The 23238-nt window shown below is 39.7% G+C and overlaps 1 protein-coding gene across 1 annotated transcript in view; it reads left to right on the forward strand.

The window, feature by feature from the left end:
• Positions 1 to 23238, forward strand: part of CFAP47 (cilia and flagella associated protein 47) — a 1022460-nt gene that overhangs the window by 938119 nt on the left and 61103 nt on the right. Inside the window, exon 61 of the mRNA XM_070750589.1 lies at positions 5827 to 5994. Coding sequence (XP_070606690.1) covers positions 5827 to 5994 — 168 coding nt within the window. The remainder of the gene's footprint in view (positions 1 to 5826; positions 5995 to 23238) is intronic.

Below are 23238 nucleotides of genomic sequence, written 5' to 3' on the forward strand. Positions count from 1 at the left end.
ACATATTTTTTCAGTAATATCGTTATTAATAAGTGTTTTGGCTGATTGATGTGAATAAATTGCTCTAACTCAGTTAACAAAATTATCTCCGAATTTCATATAAGCTATTTGAATCGTGAAATATTGCCAGTGAAGACTGTCAAAAGTCTTTTGTAGAGCAATGAATATTAAGGCAACCGGTTTGTCAGTTTCACTTCTATGACAACCATGGACATTATTCAAGTAATTCAGGGTCTGACTTATGAGGGGGGTCACACTCTCAATATGGTATTCCTCTCGGAACAATTGAGAAATGATCTGAATTTAAGGGGCCTAAATGTCTTGCCATTGTCATGATCGGATCATTTTTTGCTATGGCTTGAATTTAAGGCTCTAATCCTTCCCTGCAGAGAGGCAGAATCAATTAGGTGGCTCCACGCCAGACACCTGATGGACCTGGAGGCTTTCAGAAGGCACTTGGAGTTTTAATACATTAGTTTATCCACAAGTTGGTGGAGTCCCTGGTAGTGGCCGGGAATATGGTCATAACAGGAGCTTCAGACCGGATTGTGCCTTTGTGGCCTGTCCATGGCAGTAGACCCAAGAGATCCCCTTGTTTACCGAGAAACTCCTGGTGATGAAAAACCAGAGGAGACTTCTAGGGAAGCATTGGAGGAAAAGTAAATCTGAATCTGACCAAACATGGGTAGGTTGTTATGATAAGACCTATTAAGTGGTGCTCAGGGCAGCAAGGTGTGTGTATCATACCACCAATGTTCCCTCTATTTTTTTTTTAGTGTGGGCAGAAAAGTATAGTGTCTGAGCAGCAGTCCCTTCGGGACTGGGCAACAAAGAAGAATAAATAAATAAATAAATAAATAAATAAATAAATAAATAAATATCCCCTTCTTTTTTATTAAAAGAAATTAATAATAAAACAAAACCAAAATCTATTACTATTAAAACTAAAACAACCAGCAAAATCAAAAACACAACTATTAATAAATCAATGCTTTAAAATCTTAATTTCTTAAATATTTATCATAGTATTATAGTAATCTAGTAATACTATGAAAATCTATCTGAACACCAATGCATCTATTAATATATTTCCATAAATTATACTTTTCTATAATTTCATTCAATATTTCCAAGCTCAAATACTTTTCAGGCAATTAGCATTTACTATTATTAACTTTCATCAATCTTCTACATTTCCAAGTATATTTTAAATTCATATTGCAAACTCATAAAATCATACAGTACATATCATAACCCCCTTATTTATCATATGTATCTTCCATTAATTTTACCTATGTAATTCTATATAGTTCTAAAATTCTAATCCAATTTTTAAAATTAATACAGCCTGATATTAAACAATACCTAAATATATCTTTTACCAATATTCCATAGTCAATCCATATTTAATAATTAATCATCCCTCATCAAATTTCTACTACCGTTCTCATTTCTGGGTACCTTCTCCTGTCTCTCCCCTTCCTCTCTTCTTTTTCTCTCTCCTTCTTTCTCTCCCTTCCTTTTCCTCTTTCTTCTTCCCTGTCTCTCACTTTCTCTTCCTTTTTTCATCTTTCTTCTTCCCTCCCTCTCTCTCCCTCTTTTTCCCTCCCTCCCTCCCTTCCTCCTTTTTCTCTCTCCTTCTTTCTCTCCCTTCCTTTTCCTCTTTCTTCTTCCCTGCCTCTCTCTCCCTCTCCCTTTTTCTCCCTCCCTCCCTTCCTCATCCTCTTTCTTTCTCTTTCCCTTCCTTTTTCTCTGGATAGAACCAGTCTGCCCCTCCCCCAGCCACGATACTTGCAACAGAGAGGCATGGCGGGAAGGGCCAGGGCAGGGGTGGGAGGGTGCATGGGCGCCACAAGAAGAACGAGGGTCGAGCCCACCTGCCCCCCTCCCCAGCCAGAAAAGGATTCTTGGAGGCGAGCAGAGGCGTGGCATGGGCTAGGGCAGGGGCAGGAGGGCATGCAGGCAACGCAGCAAGAACGAGGGTCGAACATTTGGTCTTGGAGCAGCAGAGGTGTGGAGGTAAGGGCCAGGGCAGGGGCGGGCGGGCACCGCAGGAAGAACAAGGCTCGAGCCCCTCCTGCCCCCCAGCACTCCAGCAGAGCTGTACTTACCTTAACCGGATCTGGGAGCTCCCAAACTAAAGACACTTTGGCTGCCGGCCATGGTTAAATATTATGAAAAAAAAAGGGGCACATACAAAATCCCCACGCTGAGGAGAGAAGCACTTTGATTGGCTTACCTCTGCATGGGGATTTTGATTGGTGTGCGGGGTCTATTTCCCCCTGCGCTAGCGTGCATGCGCACAGCTTAGCGGGAACTGCATACCACCCTGATTGTATCTGTGGAATCCTGCCCAGCTGCCCTGTTTAGGGTGACTTGCTCCCTCCTTAACCAGGGGGCAATTGATGAACCCTTGCAAGGTAGTGCTCAGATCTGGACAGACCATGACTCTGACTGGAAGACAATGTTGGCTGACAATGAGTCAGTCGAGGTGACAGAGGATCATCTTAGTCATGTTTTGTGGGAGGAGTTTGACCTCATGACGCCTGATGAAGTGAACCAGGCCATGGGAGTTGTGAGCATCATCACCCATTTATTGGACCCCTGTCCCTCCTGGCTGGTTTCGACCAGCAAGGAGGTGACATGGGGCTGGTTCCAGGTGATTTTCAATGCTTCTTTCAGGAAGAAGTCCTTTCTGGCTCCCTGCAAGGAGGCAATTGTGCTTCCCCTCCTCAAGAAACCTTCCCTGGACCCAGCTGTTGTAAATAAATATTGTCCTGTCTCCAACCTTCCCTTTATAGGGAAGGTTGTTGAGAAGGTGGTGTCACTCCAGCCCCAACAGTCCTTGGATGAAGCCGATTATCTGAGCCCTGGGCAGTCTGGCTTCAGGCCTGGCTACAATACTGAAACTGCTTTGGTCATGCTGATGCATGATCTCTGGTGGGCCCGGGATAGGGGTTATTCCTCTATCTTGGTGCTTCTTGACCTCTCAGCGGCTTTCAATACCATTGACCATGGTATTCTTCAGCACCAACTGGAGGGGTTAGGAGTGCAAGGTACCATTTATTTTATTTATTTATTACTTAGATTTGTATGCCGCCCCTCTCCGAAGACTCGGGGCGGCTCACAACATGTAAAAACAAATCATAAGCAATCAGACAAATTTAAAATATTTAAATATTTTAAAAAACCCATATGCTAACAGTCACACACACAGACATACCATGCATAAATTAAACGTGCCCAGGGGGAGATGTTTCAGTTCCCCCATGCCTGATGGCAAAGGTGGGTTTTAAGGAGTTTACGGAAGGCAGGAAGAGTAGGGGCAGTTCTAATCTCCGGGGGGAGTTGGTTCCAGAGGGCCGGGGCCGCCACAGAGAAGGCTCTTCCCCTGGGGCCCGCCAACCGACATTGTTTAGTTGACGGGACCCGGAGAAGGCCCACTCTGTGGGACCTAATCGGTCGCTGGGATTCGTGCGGCAGGAGGCGGTCTCGGAGATATTCTGGTCCGATGCCATGAAGGGCTTTAAAGGTCATAACCAACACTTTGAATTGTGACCGGAAATTGATCGGCAACCAATGCAGACTGCGGAGTGATGGTGAAACATGGGCATACCTAGGTAGGCCCATGACTGCTCTTGCAGCTGCATTTTGCACGATCTGAAGTTTCCGAACACTTTTCAAAGGTAGCCCCATGTAGAGAGCATTACAGTAGTCGAACCTCGAGGTGATGAGGGCATGAGTGACTGTGAGCAATGAGTCCCGGTCCAGATAGGGCCGCAACTGGTGCACCAGGCGAACCTGGGCAAACGCCCCCCTCGCCACAGCTGAAAGATGTTGTTCTAATGTGAGCTGTGGATCGAGGAGGACGCCCAAGTTGCGGACCCTCTCTGAGGGGGTCAATAATTCCCCCCCCAGGGTGATGGACGGACAGATGGGATTGTCCTTGGGAGGCAGAACCCACAGCCACTCCGTCTTATCCGGGTTGAGCTTGAGTCTGTTGACACCCATCCAGGCCCCAACAGCCTCCAGGCACCGGCACATCACTTCCACCGCTTCGTTGACTGGGCATGGGGTGGAGATGTAAAGCTGGGTATCATCCGCATATTGATGATACCTCACCCCATGTCCTTGGATGATCTCGCCCATTTTGTCTCCGGAGAGGGGCGGCATACAAATCCAATAAATAAATAAATAAAATAAAATTTTCACCTCCTACCTCTCTGGTCGGTCGCAGTCGGTGTTGGCAGATGTACAGGGATTCCCAAGGGGTCGATCCTCTTACTCCTACTGGTTTTTTTAGTATAATTTTTTTATTTTTTCCTTCATACGCTTTAGTACAGTGTCAAATATCTTCTCTTTCCAGCACAATAACATGCAGCATTTTGTTGTATAATCCCCTCAAAAAATCATAATACAAAATTATTATTTTCTCTATAAATCTGTTGTCCCTTATTGAAATAAAAATATTTATTTAATCTTGTCGTCCAGCAATCACAATCATCATTTATTACCTCTCTTCATTAATGTTCCCTCAAATCTATACTGACAATATTTCTAACATTCTAATTAAGTGATAGACCATGGGGCCTCCTATTTCTCTTTACACATTTTACTTAAATCTAAAAAACCCTTTATCAAATCACAAACATTGAAAATACTAAAAAAGGAAAAAAAGGAAAAAGAAAAGAAAAAATATAAGTAATTTCATACATTTTTTTCAATACACCATTAATCATCTATTGTTCATTAATTCTATTTTTATGAATCTTTCAAAACCATCTCTGTTCTTATATGCCAATTTTACTTATCAAATTCAACTTGCTTTATTAATATACTTCTTTTAAAATATCTCTATTCTTAAATTCAAATTTTACTTATCAAATTCAACTTGCTTTATTAATATACTTCTTTTAAAATATCTCTATTCTTAAATTCAAATTTTACTTATCATATTCAATTTGCTTTATTTGTACATTTCAATAAAACTAATTAAGCTTATTTTAATATAATGAACCAACCTAATATTTCCTGGCAGTGCAACGGACGGCTGGCAGCGCAGTGGGCAGCTGGGAGCCGGTAGCTCTCATTGCTTGTGCCAGTGCAGGTGGCATGGGGGCGTGGTGGCAGCTGGCAGCACGGCAGGTGGATGGGGAGTGGCGGGCCAGAGGCGGCGCGGCAGGGCAGCTCTTACCTTATTTTGCCAGTCAGGAGCGACCGACAGCTCTTGTCTCCAATTTCTAGGTTTTTTTTGCTTCCACGCATGCGGAAATTGCACCCCCAGAAATTGCACACGCACACGTCTTCACATGAGATTTGGCTTCTGCAAATGCGCAGAAGCCAAATCCTGCGCCATGCACTCCCAGTGTGTTCTGGTAGGGCTAAAATTGGTAGCCCACTCCTGGGTGTCAGCAACACGTGACTCCAGAGCTGTAGCTGGTTCTTTCATTCCTCTGCTGCAGCTCCCTGTCTCTCTGTCAAACAGCATTCTGCCTTTATCACAGTACATTTGCATTTCCACAGTCTGTCCACTGCTCTTGCAGCACCTTGTGCAGCACAATGAAATTTAGTATGCTTCACAAGATTACTATTTTTTACATAAATGAATAAAAAGTTCTTTTGGTATATATTTCAGAGATGTATCCATATTATTATAAATATTGTTATAATACTATGATGCTCAAGTATGCGAAACATCCTTCAAATTAAGATGCTGACTGCTATTGTAACAAGTGTCTTCTAAATATTACAGTGGTTCTTCATGTATAATATGCTCTCAGATAAAGTTATGAAAACTAAAAGAAATATCTCACACATTTTTCCTAGCTGTTGTATGCTGTCGTGCCTGCAGTAGATTGGAGGAAAAGATAGAAGTGCTATTAAATGGTATGGTTCCCAGGACAACTGCTTCACGAATACTCCAAGATACTGCAATGCTAACTCTTTCTCAGAGCAAGTCATCTCCAATTCATGATGAAGTTCAAGTTACTGATGGTAAAGAAAGTTTTTAAAAACTTACAGTACAGCTAATGCTATAGTTATCTTAAAACTATACAGTATATATTTAAGAACGTTTTGAATGTTTATGAAGTTGCTACAAAATTTGGAGATTCCCATTAAAGTTGATTCATTCCATTAATTCCTTTCTAATATTATTAATCTGAGCTTCTTGGTTCTTGTTACTTGGATTAACTCTGTTTTAACTGTCAATAGTGAAATCTGATATTAATTCCAACAGTCTTGTCTGTATATAATAATAATAATAATAATAATAATAATAATAATAATAATAATAACAACAACAACAACAACAACAACAATAATAATAATAATTTATTAGATTTGTATACCGCCCCTCTCTGAAGATTCGGGGCGGCTCACAACAATAATAAAAAACAATATAACAGTGAACAAATCTAATATTAAAAGAAAAAGATATATAAAACCACAGCAATTAAAACCATACCAAACATAAAACGTACGAAACATAAAATATAAAAACCTGGGGGAGGTGTCTCAGTTCCCCCATGCCTGGCGATATAGGTGGGTCTTGAGTAATTTACGAAAGACAAGGAGGGTGGGGGCCGTTCTAATCTCCGGGGGAGTTGATTCCAGAGGGCCGGGGCCACCACAGAGAAGGCTCTTCCCCTGAGGCCCGCCAAACGACATTGTTTGGTCGAAGGGACCCGGAGAAGGCTAACTCTGTGGGACCTTATCGGCCACTGGGATTCGTGCGGTAGAAGGCGGTTCTGCAGGTATTCTGATCCAATGCCATGTAGGGCTTTAAAGGTCATTACCAACACTTTGAATTGTGACCAGAAACTGATTTGACAGCCAGTGCAGGCCATGGAGTGTTGTAGAAACATGGGCGAATCTGGGAAGCCCCACGATAGCTCTCGCGGCCGCATTCTGCAAGATCCGAAGTTTCTGAACACTTTTCAAAGGTAGTCCCATGTAGAGAGCGTTGCAGTAATCGAACCTCGAGGTGATGAGGGCATGAGCGACTGTGAGTAGTGACTCCCTGTCCAAGTTGGGCCGCAACTGGTGCATCAGGCGAACCTGGGTAAACGCCCTCCTCACCACAGCCGAAAGATGGTGTTCCAATGTTAGCTGTGGATCGAGGAGGATGCCCAAGTTGTGAACCCTCTCTGAGGGGGTCAATAATCCCCCCCCAGGGTAATGGACAGACAGATGGAATTGTCCTTGGGAGGCAAAACCCACAGCCACTGTGTCTTGTCTGGGTTGAGTTTGATACCCATCCAGACCCCAACAGCCTTCAGGCACTGGCACATCACTTCCACTGCTTCATTGACTGGAAATGGGGTGGAGATGTATAACTGGGTATCATCGGCATACTGATGATACCTCAGCCCATTCCCTTGGATGATCTCACCCAGCGGTTTCATGTAGATATTAAATAGTAGGGGGGAGAGGACCAACCCCTGAGGCCCCCCACAAGGGAGAGACCCCACTAACACTGACTGCGACCGACCAGAGAGGTAGGAGGAGAACCACTGAAGAACAGTGCCTCCCACTCCCAACCCCTCCAGCCAGCGCAGAAGGATACAATGGCCAATGGTATCGAAAGCCACTGAGAGGTCAAGAAGCACCAGGAGAGAGGAAAAGCACCTGTCCCAGACCTGCCAGAGATCATCCATCAACACGACCAAAGCAGTTTCCATGCTGTAGCCGGGCCTGAATCCAGACTGCTGAGGGCCTAGATAATCGACTTCTTCCAAGGACCACTGGAGTTGGAGCGCCACCACCTTCTCAACAACCTTCCCCATAAAGGGAAGGTTGGAGACTGGACAGTAGTTATTAAGCACAGCTGGGTCCAGGGAAGGCTTCTTGAGGAGGGGGCGCACAGGTGCCTCCTTATAAGGAGCCAGAAAGGACCCCCTTCCCAAGGAAGCATTGACAATCTCCTGGACCCAGCTCCGTGTCATCTCCCTGCTGGCCGAAACCAGCCAGGAGGGACACGGATCCAGTAAACAGGTGGCGGAACTCACAGCTCCAATGGCCTTGTCCACTTCATCAGATTTGGGGCTAGATAGGAAGCTTCTGGGGCAGCGATTTTTGAAGAGATTTGGGGCTGGATAGGAAGCTTTTTGGGAGCAATTTTGGAAAGATTTTGGGCTAGATAGCAAGCTTTTGGGGGAGCGATTTTTGGAGAGATTTGGGGCTAGATAGGAAGCTTTTGGGGCAGCGATTTTTGGAGAGATTTGGAGCTAGATAGGAAGCTTTTGGGGCAGTGATTTTTGGAGAGATTTGGGGCTAGATAGGAAGCTTTTGGGGCAGCGATTTTTGGAGAGATTTGGGGCTAGATAGGAAGCTTTTGGGGCAGCAATTTTTGGAGAGATTTGGGGCTAGAGAGGAAGCTTTTGAGGCAGCGATTTTTGGAGAGAATTGGGGCTAGAGAGGAAGCTTTTGGGGCAGCAATTTTTGGAGAGATTTGGAGCTAGATAGGAAGCTTTTGGGGCAGAGATTTTTGGAGAGATTTGGGGCAAGATAGGAAGCTTTTGGGGCAGCGGCTTTTGAAGAGATTTGGGGCTAGATAGGAAGCTTTGGGGAGAGCAATTTTTGGAGAGATTTGGGGCAAGATTTTTGGAGCCCTCCTTGAGCCACCAGCATCACACCCGGCACTCTACTGACGCGGGAGCCTCCCCAGAGCCCCGACAACAGCGGAGGACTCTAACTCAGCCTGGAGCCCTTCTCGAGCCCCTGCATCACACCCGGCACCCAGCTGAAGCAGGAGCTTCCCCAGAGCCTTACGCTTAATCAAAGCATAATCAACTAATAAATCAGCAAAAATAAGACCAACCAAAACACAACTAAATGCAAAAACAGCATTCATCAGCAGCACTCATCAACTACTCCACTACCAGCCTCCTACCATGAAGAACGAATCACGCACTCAGAGAGAAGACACTCCTACTACCCACATGGAAGACAAACCCACCACACATAAAGAAGATGAAAGAGCTGACTTCCTAGTGAGTTGCACACTGTGCTCCATGTATACACTCCTACCCTCAAACTTACAAAACCTCACTTGCAATAAATGTAAAGTAATCCAATTACTTGAGGAAAAAATAGAAAACCTAGAGAGAAACCTCAAAACCCTGCAGCACCAACATCAAAACAAGAAAAACCAATATACTTCCAACACATCCAACACCACAGAAGAGCACATCAGAACCAAACCCCCCCCCCCCCGAGGTTGAAAATGACTGGACACACATCACCCAAAGAAGAAAAAAACAAACCATCCCCAAACTCCCACCAACTCCAACCCACCTCCCTCCAACCCCAGTGCCTACAAGTAACAAATATGCAGTACTCCTGGCACAATAAGATCAACAAACACCTGACAAGGAGCCACCAAGAACCAAGCACAACAATACAACACCATCAAACACAGTCATCACGAAGGCTAGCAACCCCCTCCCCTACCCAACCAAAAAGAAAAGGAGAGTGGTCGTAATTGGTGACTCAATTCTCAGGGGAACTGAACCTGCCATCTGCAGACCGTACAATCAATCCAGAGGGGTGAGCTGCCTCCCTGGAGTCAGAATCTCGGACATAGCGCTAAACCTCACTAAAATCCTAAAACCCACTGACTACTACCCCCTACTAGTGATACATGCAGGAACAAATGACACAAGGAAAGACATGAACCAAATCACGAAAGACTACAACCACTTGGGCAATACAGTCAAAAAGATAGGGGCACAGGTCATCTTCTCCTCTATTCTACCCACAAGAGGACAACATCCTGACAGAGAATGCAAAATCCCACAAATAAACCACTGGCTAAAGAGATGGTGTCGCCAAAACAACTTTGGTTTCCTCGACCACGGTCTACAATACCTTCAAGAAGGGCTCCTAGCAACAGACGGACTACACCTTACCAGAGCTGGAAAGAACCTCCTTGGAAACTGACTAGCCCAACTTATCAGGAGGGCTTTAAACTAGATCTGAGAAGGGCGGGTGACCAAAGTAAGAGACTGAACAACAAACCAAATAAGAAAGGAGTGCAAATTAAGCGTACTAACATTTCAGAGGATAAAAAATGCCCACCCATAATCAGACACAAACACCTAAAATGCCTGTACACTAATGCACAAAGCCTGGGGAACGAACAAGACGAGCTAGAAGTACTAATGCATGAGGGCCAATATGATCTAATTGGTATTACCGAAACATGGTGGGACAAATCACATGAATGGAACACACAGATAAAGTGCTACAATCTCTTCAAGAAAAACAGGTCAAACAAGAAAGGAGGTGGAGTTGCACTATACATAAAAGACCACTACACCACCACTGAGCTATATCAATCCAAAGAAGATAACCCCCTTGAAACCATATGGGTTAACATAAAAGAAAAAAAGGACAACATTACAATTGGAGTTTACTACAGGCCCCCAAACCAAACAGATACAATGGATAACCTCTTTACAACCCAACTATCAGCAATGTGCAATAAGCACAGCACAATAATAATGGGGGACTTTAACTACCCCGACATTACCTGGAAAACAAACTCAGCACTAAGTGGAAAGTCTGACAGATTTCTCACCAGCCTTGCCGATAACTTTCTAACTCAAAAAGTGGAAACAGCAACCAGAGGGACTGCAATACTAGACCTAATTTTAACAAACAGGGAAGAAATGATTGAGGGAATAGAAGGAGAAGGGAGGCTAGGTGAGAGTGACCATACCATCCTAAAATTCAACATTGCGCAATCACTAACTATAACACCCAACTCAACTACAGTCCCAGACTTCAGAAAAGCGGACTTTAACAAGCTCAGAGCAAACCTGAAGAACAAACCCTGGAAGGAACTTCTAAAGAGTAAATCCACACAGGATGCCTGGGAAGCCCTAAAAAACACTATCATTGAGGCCCAAAACAATTCGATCCCCACAAAAAAGAAAAGCAGAAAAACTAAAATGAAATCAGCATGGCTAAACAAGGACCTTGCAGACAACGTAAAAGAAAAAAAAGCCAAATACAACAAATGGAAAGAAGGACTCATAACCAAGATGGAATATCAGCAAACAGCCAGAACCTGCAAGCAAAACATAAGAACAGCAAAAGCTCAACACGAACAGCACCTCGCAACGAAAATTAATGACAACAAAAAAAGCTTCTTCCACCACATAAACAACAAGAAAAAAATCAAGGAAACAGTCACCCTACTAAAAAACAAAGATGGTAACGAAATCACCGACAACAGAGACAAAGCACAGCTGCTCAGTACCTACTTTACATCAGTCTTCACACATAAAGCAACCACCAACCAACCAACCTACAACCTAACTGCAAATAACAGCCCCAGAACTGAACTCAACACAGACAAAGCTACCATTAGGGACTAATTGAGGGAGCTTAATGAGTTCAAATCACCGGGACCTGACGGACTCCACCCCAGAGTCCTAAAAGAACTGGCAGATACCATAACGGAACCTCTTCTCTTCATCTACAAAAAATCTTGGGCCACTGGAGACCTACCAGAAGACTGGAAATGAGCGGACGTAGTTCCCATCCACAAAAAAGGGAGAAAGACAGATCCAAACAACTACAGACCTATTAGTCTGACTTCAATACCTGGAAAAATACTGGAGAAAATAATAAAAAAACAGCTTTGCCACTACCTGGAAACAAACAAGATAATATCCAACAGCCAACACGGGTTTGTCAGAAACAAATCATGTAAAACCAATCTCATATCCTTTTTCAACACCATAACCAAATCAGTAGACCAGCGCAACACGGTGGACCTCATATACTTACACTTCAGCAAAGCTTTCGATAAAGTTGACCACTATCTCATAATCAACAAATTAGAAAAAAAGCGGAGTAGACAACAACACATGCAGATGGATCAATAGCTGGCTGACCAACCGCACCCAACGAGTTGTCCTCAGCGGTTCCAAATCCACATGGAAGAACATAGGCAGTGCGGTACCACAGGGTTCAGTCCTGGGCCCTGTGCTCTTCAACATTTTCATCAACGACTTGGATGAGGGAATAGAAGGGCAACTGATCAAATTCGCAGATGACACCAAGCTGGCGGATGTAGCCAATACCCTAGAAGACAGGCTCAAATTACAGAAAGACCTAGACAGACTAACACAGTGGGCCCACACCAACAAAATGATATTTAACATTGACAAGAGCAAAGTCCTTCACCTAGGCAGAAAAAACCCTGGACACACATACAGCCTGGGAGAAACCCCTCTTAGCAGTAGCGACTGCAAAAGAGACCTCGGAGTCTTGGTGGACAATCAACTAAACATGAGCCAACAATGTGCAGCAGCAGCTAAAAAAGCCAACACACTCCTAAGCTGCATCAACAGGGGAATACACTCCAAGAGCAGGGAAGTCTTAATACCACTCTACTACGCACTGGTCCGACCACACCTGGAGCATGGTATTCAGTTCTCGTCAAAAAAGACATTGAAACTGGAGAAGGTGCAAAAAAGAGCAACCAAGATGATTAAGGGATTGAAACCAAGACTTACGAAGAGAGACTGAGGGAACTGGGCATGGATAGCCTAGAGAAAACGAGGGCCAGAGCGGACATGATAGCAGTCTACAAGTATACGAGGGGATGTCACAGAGAGGAGGGGATCACTTTATTCTTCAGGGCAGCAGAGGGCCGGATGAGGAACAATGGCTGGAAGCTGACCAAGGAGAGATTCAACATGGAGATAAGGAGGAACTTCCTGATGGTCAGAGTGATCAACCAATGGAACAACCTACCAGTGGACGTTGTGAACTCCAACACTCTGGACATTTTTAAGAGAAGATTGAACTGCCACTTGACTGGTGTACTATAGGGTTCCTGCTTTGGCAGGGGGTTGAACTCGATGGCCTTCATGGTCCCTTTCAACTTATCAATAAATCAATAAATCAATAAATCAATAAATCAATAAATCAATAAATCAATAAATCAATAAATCAATAAATCAATAAATCAATAAATCAATAAATCAATAAATCAATAAATCAATAAATCAATAAATCAATAAATCAATAAATCAATAAATCTTAAATTTATGGGACTGCCTCCTTCCTCATATCTTGCTGTGGCCAGCTAGGGCCCAAAGAGTTGGCCTTCTCCAGGTCCTATCTGCCAAACAATGTTGGTTGGCAGGACCTCGTGGAAGAGCCTTCTCTGCGGCGGCTCTGACGCTATGGAATCAACTGCCCTCAGAGATTCACATTATCTCCTCCTTAATGGTTGTCTGGAAAGCTGTTAAAACCTGGCTTTTCCGGCAGGTCTGGAATGAAGATTGATTGTTAGTATATATGGTTTTTTATTATATACATGATTTTAATGATGTTTTTACTGGTTTTTTTTACTTGTATTGTATTTATAATCATTGTTAGCTGCTCAGAATCCGTTTCAGAGTAAGTGGCATAAAAATGCAAACAAACAAACAAACAAACATCAAATTTATCTGATTGACTCAGTGATTTCTCAGGCATTTTTTCCCTTGCTTCCATTTCTAAGACTTTTTCTACTCAACTCAGATTTAACTATGAAGGTCTAAGGCCTACTTTGTGTCTTTGCCAAACTTTTCCCACCCTTTTGCTGTGTTTTGCCATCCAACCATCCAAAAAGAGCTCTTGACCTTGTAAGAATTTTACATAGTCCATAAACGTCACTTCCTCTTTTGTCTTGTCCTTATCAACTTGCCATTTTAAATGCAACTTAATAAAACTAAGTAGATCCAATGGCAACAATTAACTTTATTACACACACCTTATCAAGGCTCTGTCTTAAAACATTTAGTTCTTCCACCTTCTCCTTACCTTTACACTTCAACTGAAAGAAGGGAGTAACAGGCCTTCACACTGTACACTCACAAATCAGCTATTATCTTATCAGCTGTACTTTAAACTCTTTCCAAATTCTTTCTGTCTTCAATCATAGTGTCCTTCCTCTCCTATCTGCCTTAAAAGGTCTCACACGTCTCTTAACCAAATATCCAAGCTCAAAGCTCCTGTGAAAAGAGTCCAATTCCAAGTCAAATACAGTCCAATCTTCAGGAGAAAAACAAGGAAAATAACTCACATTTTTAAATATATATATATATATATTTATTAAATTTTTCCATTTTTTAAAAAAGTACATAATCATATTTACAGATGAATCTACATCGTATATACATTCCTATTGACATTGTCTTCTAATTACTTTTAGATTTCTTGATATTTTATTTCAATGCTTCTTTTGAGTTTCTTTTTTTTTGTCCATTGGTACCATTTTGTCCAGGTTTCATAATAGTCCGATTCTTTTCGATTATTAAGTTCCATTGTCAATCTATCCATCTCTGCAGTCGTATATTTTCTTGATGATCTCATTGTCTTCAGGTATATGCGGATTTTTCCAGTTCTGTGCAAATACAATCCTTGCAGCTGTTGTAATATGCAAGCTTAAATATTTTACATTTTTAGAATAGGTACCTCTCATAATACCCAATAGAAAAAATTCTGGCATATATTCTATTTTTGTATTTGTTATTTGACACAACCAATTATTTATTTTTTTCCAGTATTTTCTTGTCTCTGGACATAACCACCATAGGTGAAAGAAGGTGCCTTGGGTATTTTTACATTTCCAACACGTTGGGCTGTAATTTTTGTGCATTTTTGCTAGTCTTTTGGGTTGAAGATGCCAACGGTATAGCATTTTATATTGGTTTTCTTTGTATATTGTGGATTTTGTTAATTTAATATTTCTCTTCCAAATCTGTTCCCATTCCTCTATATATATACAGTATTGTATATATATTGTGGCCAACATTTTTCACCCAGGCAATCATTGTACCTTTAACTATCTCCTCTGGTCCATCAGATTCCATCAGATTCCATCAGATATTTATATATTTTAGATATTGCTTTTTCTTCCGGGCTTGTCAATAGTTTATCTAGTGGTTGGGTAATTCTTTCTATACATGATTGTTCCATATCCTTTTTATATCTAGGTTGGATTTGTAGGTATGTCCACCAATCTATATTTATATTTTGTATTATTAATTCTTCCCTACTTTTGAGTTTACAGTTTGTATCTAATATTTCTTTATATATATTTTTTGTCAGTTCTATTGTATTTGGGTGTATTAGAGCTTCCATTGTGGATAGCCAATTTGGTATTTTTATATAATGTTTATGTCTTATCTCTTTCCATGTTTTGAGTAAAGACTGTCTGATTAGATGCCTATTAAAATATTTTGGTATTTTATCTCCTATGTCCCATAAGTAGGCATGCCAACCTTTATCCAAATCATGGCCTTCCAATTGTAAAATTCGTTTAATATCAAGATTGATCCATTCTTTTATCCACATCAATGAAGCTGCTTTATAATACATTTTCCAATCTGGCATTCCGAATCCCCCTCTATTTTTAATATCTTGTAAATCTACTATCTTTACCCTTGATTTTTTACCTTGCCATATGAATTTCAATATTATTTTATTTAATTCCTTAAAAAATTTAGAGTTCAATTTTATTGGTATGGTTTGAAATAGGTATAGAAATTTCTGAAGTATACTCATTTTATTTTTATTTTTTTTAAATCTCTTTATTAATTTTTCTTATGTCATTCCCATCACATATTATTTTGAATTACAGATTATACATATTCTCAGTTAACATTCTGACAGTAAGTTTTGCCCGGTTTCCTTTCATTATATACATTGTATTTTATATTTTTAAATTCTAAAATCTATTACGTTCATTAATTATACACGGTAACTGTAGGTCGTTTCAATTGTACTGTTGTTTCATATTATGTTGCTTTTATGTTCTCTTTTGAACCCATTCGTGCCATTTTTGCCATGTTCTTTTTGATTCTATTAATTTATTTCCCTTAATTGAGTTCGTGAATTCGTCCATCTCTACACATGCATATATCTTATCTATAATTAAATCTTCCGTTGGTATCTGATCACTTTTCCAGAGTTGTGCTATCGCAATTCTCGTGGCGGTGTTTATATGCGTTGTGAGAAGCATTGTTTGTTTTGAATAATGTTTTCTCCAAACTCCTAAAAGCATAGCTTCCGGTGTGAGTTCTATTTCCTCTTTCGTAATCTCTGTGAGCCAAGTATGAGTTATTGTCCAAATTTTTTGTATCAAGGGGCAGGACCACCACATATGGAAAAACGTACCTCTTTCCTTTTTACACTTCCAACACGAGTCTGATAATGTTGGGTGGATCTTTGCTAATCTCGCCGGTGGGAGGTACCATCTGTAGAATAATTTGTAATAGTTTTCCTTATATGCTGCCGAAAGGGTTATTTTGGATATTGTGGTCCATGTTCTTTCCCAGTCGGCAATATGGATGGCGTGTTGCAGATTTTTTTCCCACGCTATCATTGGGAAGTATACTCATTTTAATTGATGCTATTCTTCCCATCAGTGATAATTGTAGCTTACTCCATTTTTCTAATTCTACCTTGGTTTGGTTTACTAGTTTTGTTTAATTATCTTCTTTTATTGTTGAACATCTATTAGTTAAATTTATTACTAAATATTTAATTTTTTTCGTGCTAGTGAATCCCAATTCGGTTTCTAATTCCATGGTTTGCTTATTTGTCATATTTTTGGTCATGAATTTTGTTTTTTGTTTGTTAATTTTTAGGCCTGCTATTTCTCCATATTCTTCTATTTTTCCAATTAGATGTTGCCCTGACTCTAATGGTTCTTCTAAAAAGAAAACTAAATCATCCGCAAAGGCCTGCAATTTGTATTCCTCTTTTTTTATCTTTGTTCCTTTAATATTATTGTCTTTACGGATCTCATTTAACAGAGTTTCGAGTACCAGTATAAAAAGTAGAGGAGATAGCGGACATCCTTGTCTAACTCCTTTATTTATTTGGAACGCTTTTGTTATTCCATTATTGATTATTACGTTGGCCTTCTGAGTAGTATATATGTTGTCTAATAGCAATTCAAATTTAGAACCAAATTCCATTTGCTTTATTAACTTTTTCATATATTGCCAATTTACATTGTCGAAGGCTTTCTGTGCAATCCAGAAAGATCATTGCAATTTGTTTATCAGGATGTGCTTCATAATATTCAATTACAGTGGTACCTCGAGATACGAGTTTAATTCGTTCCGGACCTGGGCTCTTAAGTCGAGCAGCTCTTATCTCGAATGACTTTTCCCCATAGGAATTAATGTAAATAATTTTAATTGGTTCCAGCCCTCAAAAAACTCACAAAGTTAGTCTAAATTATGCAGAAAGACATGTTTTTAATGAAGAAATGTACATGTACAAATAAATGAATAATGAAGTTTCTTTCACTTAACTTGTAAACTTTCTTAAACTTTTAAATTTACATATGTTCAACTTCTCTGCCACCCAATCCTGTAGGACAGAGGTCCCCAACCCTTTTTGCACCAGGGACCGGCTTTAAGCGATCAAGAGAGGAATGGGTGAATGAATGGACGGAGGGTGGGAAGGAAGGAAGGAAAGAGGGAAGGGACAGGAACAGAGGAAGGAAGCAAGGAAACTTATGAAAGGGGAGAGTAAGAGAGGAATGAGTGAAGGGAGGGAGGGAGGGAAGAAGGTGGGAAGGAGAAAGAAAAGAAGAAATAGAGGAAGGGAAGGTAAAAGAGAGAAAGAAAAAGAGCAAGAAAGAAAGCTGCAAGCACCCCCCCGAGCCCCCCAGGCCGGCTGCAACCTTTTAAAACACGCGCACCGCTTCGCAGCTGTCTCCTGAAGCCGAACGCGGAAGTTAGCGTTTGGCTTCAGGAGACAGCTCCTTGGCGCTTGTATCTCGAATTTGGGCTTGTAAGTAGAACAAAAATATATCTCCCCTCCCAGCTCTTATCTCGAGTTGCTCTTAAGTAGAGCAGCTCTTATGTCGGGGTTCCACTGTATATCTAATACAATTCTTGTATTATTCCTGATTTGTCTCAATGGTAGAAAACCATTCTGATCAATATGTATAGTTTTATTTAGTATTTTCTTTAATCTTTCAGATAATATTGAAGTGAAAATTTTGTAATTGGTGTTTAGAAGAGCAATTGGTCTGTAATCACTGACTTGATTTTTATTGGCACCTTCTTTCAGTATCATGGTGATGTATGTCTCTCTCCATGTTTCAGGTATTTTAGCTTCCAATAGTGCTTCGTTGTAAACTTTTAACTGTAGTTGTTCTACAGTCTTTCCAAAGTGTTTATAATACTCTCCCGGATAGCCATCTGGACCTGGCAATTTGTTACCTTTCTGTCTTTTAATTGCATCTTGTATCTCTATTGGGGTAATCTCTCTATTTAACATTTCCCTATCTTTTTCGTTTATTTTCATCACGTTATTCTGTTGCAAGTACTTATCTATTTTAGTTATGTCTATTTCCTCTTGTGAGTATAATTTCTCATAATATTGTAGAATAATTTCTTCCAATTTTTGTTCATTATGTTGTAATCTCCCTTCTACATCCATTAATTGATGTATCATCCTATTTTCCTTTTCTTTCTTAATTTTGTGTGCCAGCCATCTACCTGGTTTGTTTGCATTTTCAAAGAATGTTTGCCTGGCTAGCTTAATATTCGGACTATATTCTTGTTGGTCTATTAGGTTTAGTTCATGTTTATATCCCAATAAAGATTCATATATTTCTTTTTCCTCCGGTAATTCTTGATGTTGCTTTTCTAATTTTTTAATGTTTTCTATTATCACATTATATTCCTTTCTCCTCTTTTTATTTCTTTCTATGTTATATCCTATAGTGATACCTCTTATGTAGACCTTGAGAGTATCCCACAAGTTCTGGATGGTTGTTGGTTGTTTTTGGTTTTCATCTATAAAAAGTTCAATCTCTTTTATAATTCTTTCACTATATTCTTCTTCTAATAATATATTTGTATTTAATTTCCATCTTTTATTATGATTTTTAGTCCCTTTCTAAATCACAACTAGTGGGTTGTGGTCTGCCCAAACATTTATATCTATTTTGACCGTTTCAATGTCTCGTAGCATTTCACTATTTGCCCATATCATATTTATCCTTGAATAGGATCCGTGTGGCGCTGAATACAAATGTATATTGGGGTTTTTTTGGATGTGTCAGCCTCCATAGGTGTGTCATGTTTAATTCTTCTATCATATCTTTAAATGTGTTGGGCAGTGTAGTCCTATTTGTATTTTTATTTTTACTTTTCTTATAATCTTTATCTTTATCTATAATTCCATTATAGTCTCCTATTATGCTAATGTTTTTATTTTCTAGTGTTAATATCTTTTCATGTAGTTTCTTATAAAATTACTTTTGTTTTTTGTTTGGGGCATATATATTTATTAAATTTATTTTCCTTTCATTTAATTTTATTTCTGTAATTAAGAGTCTTCCTTTCGAATCTGAATAAATTTCTTTCGCTGTTATTTCTTTTTTAATATATGTTACTACTCCTTTCTTATTTTATTTCCTAGTGATGTATATAATACTCCCAGTTTTGTATTCTCTAAGTATTTTTTTTCTGTTTCTTTTATATGTGTCTCTTGAAGACACATAATGTCTGCCTTTTCTTTAATTAATTTTGTATATATTTTCCTTCTTTTCTTTGGGAAATTTAATCCTTTAATATTTATCGAAATCAATGTAATTTCTTTATTCATTTGTTTAGTTTGTTGTTTCTCTTAGTTGTTTTCCTTCCTTTTGTTTTTACTTGTTAGTTTTTGCTGCCGTCTGCTTTCTAGTTTTTACTCCCTCCTCTTTTTGGATTTGGTCTCTACCTTCTTTGGGTTTTTCCTTTCCTTCCTCTCCTCCCTCTTCCTATCTATCTTCTTGGCTTATTCCTTCTGATCTATCCTCACTTTCTGTCTCAATTGTTTCCTCTATACCTTGCAGTTGTTCATTTATTTCCTGTGCTCTTTCTAATGTATCTACCTTGATCCTCTTTCCCTCCCAGGTTATTATCATTCCTTCAGGGATGATCCATCTAAAGTTTAAGTGTTTTCTGTTTAGAGTCAATGCTAAAAATTTGTAGTCATTTCTTTGCTCCCTAACTCTAATAGGTATTTGTTTTAATATGTTGATCTCCCTTTCTTTGTATGGCCAAGTCCTCCCTCTTGTAGCCATAAGAATACTATCCCTTATCTTTTTCCTTGCAAATCTAACATGTATTTCCCTGGGCAGATGGTGGCGTCGGGCATAGTTTGTCTGTATCCTGAAAGCTTCATCTATTTTGTTTATAACCTCATTTTTATCTTTTGGGAGTATTTCTCCTATCAATTCCGCTATTTTATCCTCTATATCTTCATCTCTTGTTTCCATGATGTTCTGGAACCTCAAAAAATATGATGCCTTATCCATTTCTAAATTTATTAATTGATATTCAAGATCTTTTTGAGCTTTAATTGTTCTTTGTTCTATTTTTCTAATTTTTTTTTCATTGCATTCTGTCTTGAATTCTACCGTTTTAATTTGATCCTCATGTTTCTTAATATCTCCTCTCATCAATTCCATACTGGTATTTAACTTCAAAATATCTGATTTTAGATTGGTATGGTTCTGCATCACCATTTCCTCTAGTTTAACCATTGTTTCTTGTACCGTATTTAGTGTAAAATTCATAGTTTGTAATAATGTTGTATTCTCTGTTTTCCCTGCTTTCTCTGATTTAAATAGCTCCTCAATAGATTTTTGACTTTCTGGAGATGCACCTCCAGTGGCCCCTGTTATTTGCTGTTTTTTACCTCCTTTTGTAGTCATTGTGGTTGTATTGGTGGTTGACATTTCTTTCAATATTTTATTTTGCTTATCTAATATATCATATATTCTATCCCAAACCACCATTCACCAAATCCTCTACACAATATTCTATTATTTTTTCAGCTTATAGCTATTAATATGACTAAACAATTTCTAAAATTATTTCTAATATAGTTTCTTCTTATATCAATATCAACTAAATATAATATTCAATATCCCATAAGTAATATATATAACAATCTATTAATACTATTAAATCTATTGTATTTGTTAACTATTGTTAGATATTATTCAATCTCTAATAATCTATAAACAACAGAGCAAAATATATATGAAGTATATATGGGGTTTCTACTAGATAGAAGAGAGGAAAGAAAGGATAGAAGGATATTCAAAAGAAAAAATACATATATCTTTATAAACTCAATACTCTATTTGTACTATATCTCAGTATATATTATTATTAAATTGAAATAGCTTATAACATTATCTTATAACATAGAATCACATTTAAGGTTAAAGTTACAATAAATAATAACAACCAGTATCTAAATACCTAAATAAGTATCAAATATATCTTCTACTTGTTTGTATGAACAGATTGTTTGTTATACCATAGGAGTTGCTTCAGCATATAAGTTGAAAGTTTTTGCAAAGATTTTTTTTTAGATCTAACAGGTATCAGATATCTTTTTTCACTGTTTCTTAATAGAATAAATTAATAGAATTTAATATCTTATTTTAAATTTATGAGATAAGGACCAGGATCGAGTTCCTCATGTCTGGGAAGCTATTAATTATGATTGTTCAGCATTTATTCCGTTGTTAAGATGTCCTCTGTTCTCTTTCTGTCAAGTCACTTCCTCTTTTCTTATAAGAATTATTTCTTCAAAATACAACGTTGTTAGTCTTTAGTTTATAAATTTAGGCAAACCTGAACAAAAAACTGTATCTTCGATTCCTTCTACAGCATTTTAAAGTGTTTAAATCATTTACAAAGTAGTTTCTCCGTCCGGGATCTCAGGCTCTTTAAAACAACTTTCACTTGCCTTCCTTTCCCTTTCGACCTTGGACTTTCAATGCCTCGTCGCATCTTTTCACCTCCTCCTTACAATTGCCGCTTTTATTCAAAGTGTGGAGTCTTTTCTTGCTGCTGCAGATCGGTCTCCTCAGCAATTGACTGAAGTGTTTTTAAAGGCATTCCTCGATGCGATTCATCTGAATTATAAAAGCTTCCTTCTTATGCGGAACTGTACGGCTTAAGGCCACCATGACAAGTCTGGCAGATGTTCCGTCCTGGATAGAAAGGATACCCTGTGCTCCAATGGGCGAATGCCTTCGCCCCCGCTGTGGCTCAGGTTGCTCCTCTTTCCCCACTTCAACCTACAGTCTCCATGCCTCGAAGGGTCTCCAAGAAATGGAAAAATAAAGCAGCCTTGGGGAGCGGAGATCGCTCTTCCAGCTGCTGTGCCCCACGTCACCACCGGAAGCTCAAAGCTCCTGTGAAAAGAGTCCAATTCCAAGTCAAATGCAGTCCAATCTTCAGGAGAAAAACAAGGGAAATAACTCACATTTTATAATTTGTTTGTTTGTTTGTTTGTTTGTTTGTTTCTTTGTTTGAGTTGAAAGGGTCCTTGCAGGTCATCAAGTCCAACCCCCTGCTCAAGCAGGAAACTCTACACCTCCCCAGCCAGATGTCAGTCCAATCTCCTCTTGAATATGTCAAGAGTTGGGGCATTCACAACCTCCGCTGGCAAGCCATCCCACTGGTTGATTGCTGTGATCATCAGGAAGTTCTTCCTTATTTCCAGGTTGAATCTCTCTTTGGTCAGCTTCCATCCGTTGTTCCTCGTCTGGCCCACTGGTGCCCTGGAAAATAGTGTGACACCCTCCTCTCTGTGGTAACTCCTTAAATACCTGTATACTGCTATCATGTCCCCCCTGGCCCTTCTTTTCACTAGACTATCCATGCCCAGTTCCTGCAACCTCACTTCATATGTCTTGGTTTCTAGTCCTGTTATCATTTTGATTGCTCTTTTCTGTACCTTTTCCAGAGTTTCTATGTCTCTTTTATTTATTTATTTATTCATTCATTCATTCATTCATTCAATTTTTCATGCAGTCCTTCTCCTTAGACTCAGGGAGGCTTACAATATGTTAGCAATAGCACTTTTTAACAGAGCCAGCATATTGCCCCCACAATCCGTGTCGTCATTTTACCCACCTCATAAGGATGTGTGAAGTGTGGTGACCAGAACTGAATGCAATATTCCAGGTGAGGTCTGACTAGCACATTATAGGGTGGTATCAATACCTCCCTAGTCTTGGGGTGTATCCCCCATGATGATGCAGCTTAAGATTGTGTTGGCTTTCCTCCATACTTGGGAGAAGGGGAAGTAGTATGTGGGTTATGCTCCATGTCCTATCCAATCAGGACCAAGCCTGCAGTCTTTTTTTAAACTGCAGGATGTGTGGTGGCTCCTCTCTCTTTGTGGCCT

Source organism: Erythrolamprus reginae, chromosome 4, assembly GCF_031021105.1.
Source record: "Erythrolamprus reginae isolate rEryReg1 chromosome 4, rEryReg1.hap1, whole genome shotgun sequence".
NCBI classification, from domain to species: Eukaryota; Metazoa; Chordata; class Lepidosauria; order Squamata; family Dipsadidae; genus Erythrolamprus; species Erythrolamprus reginae.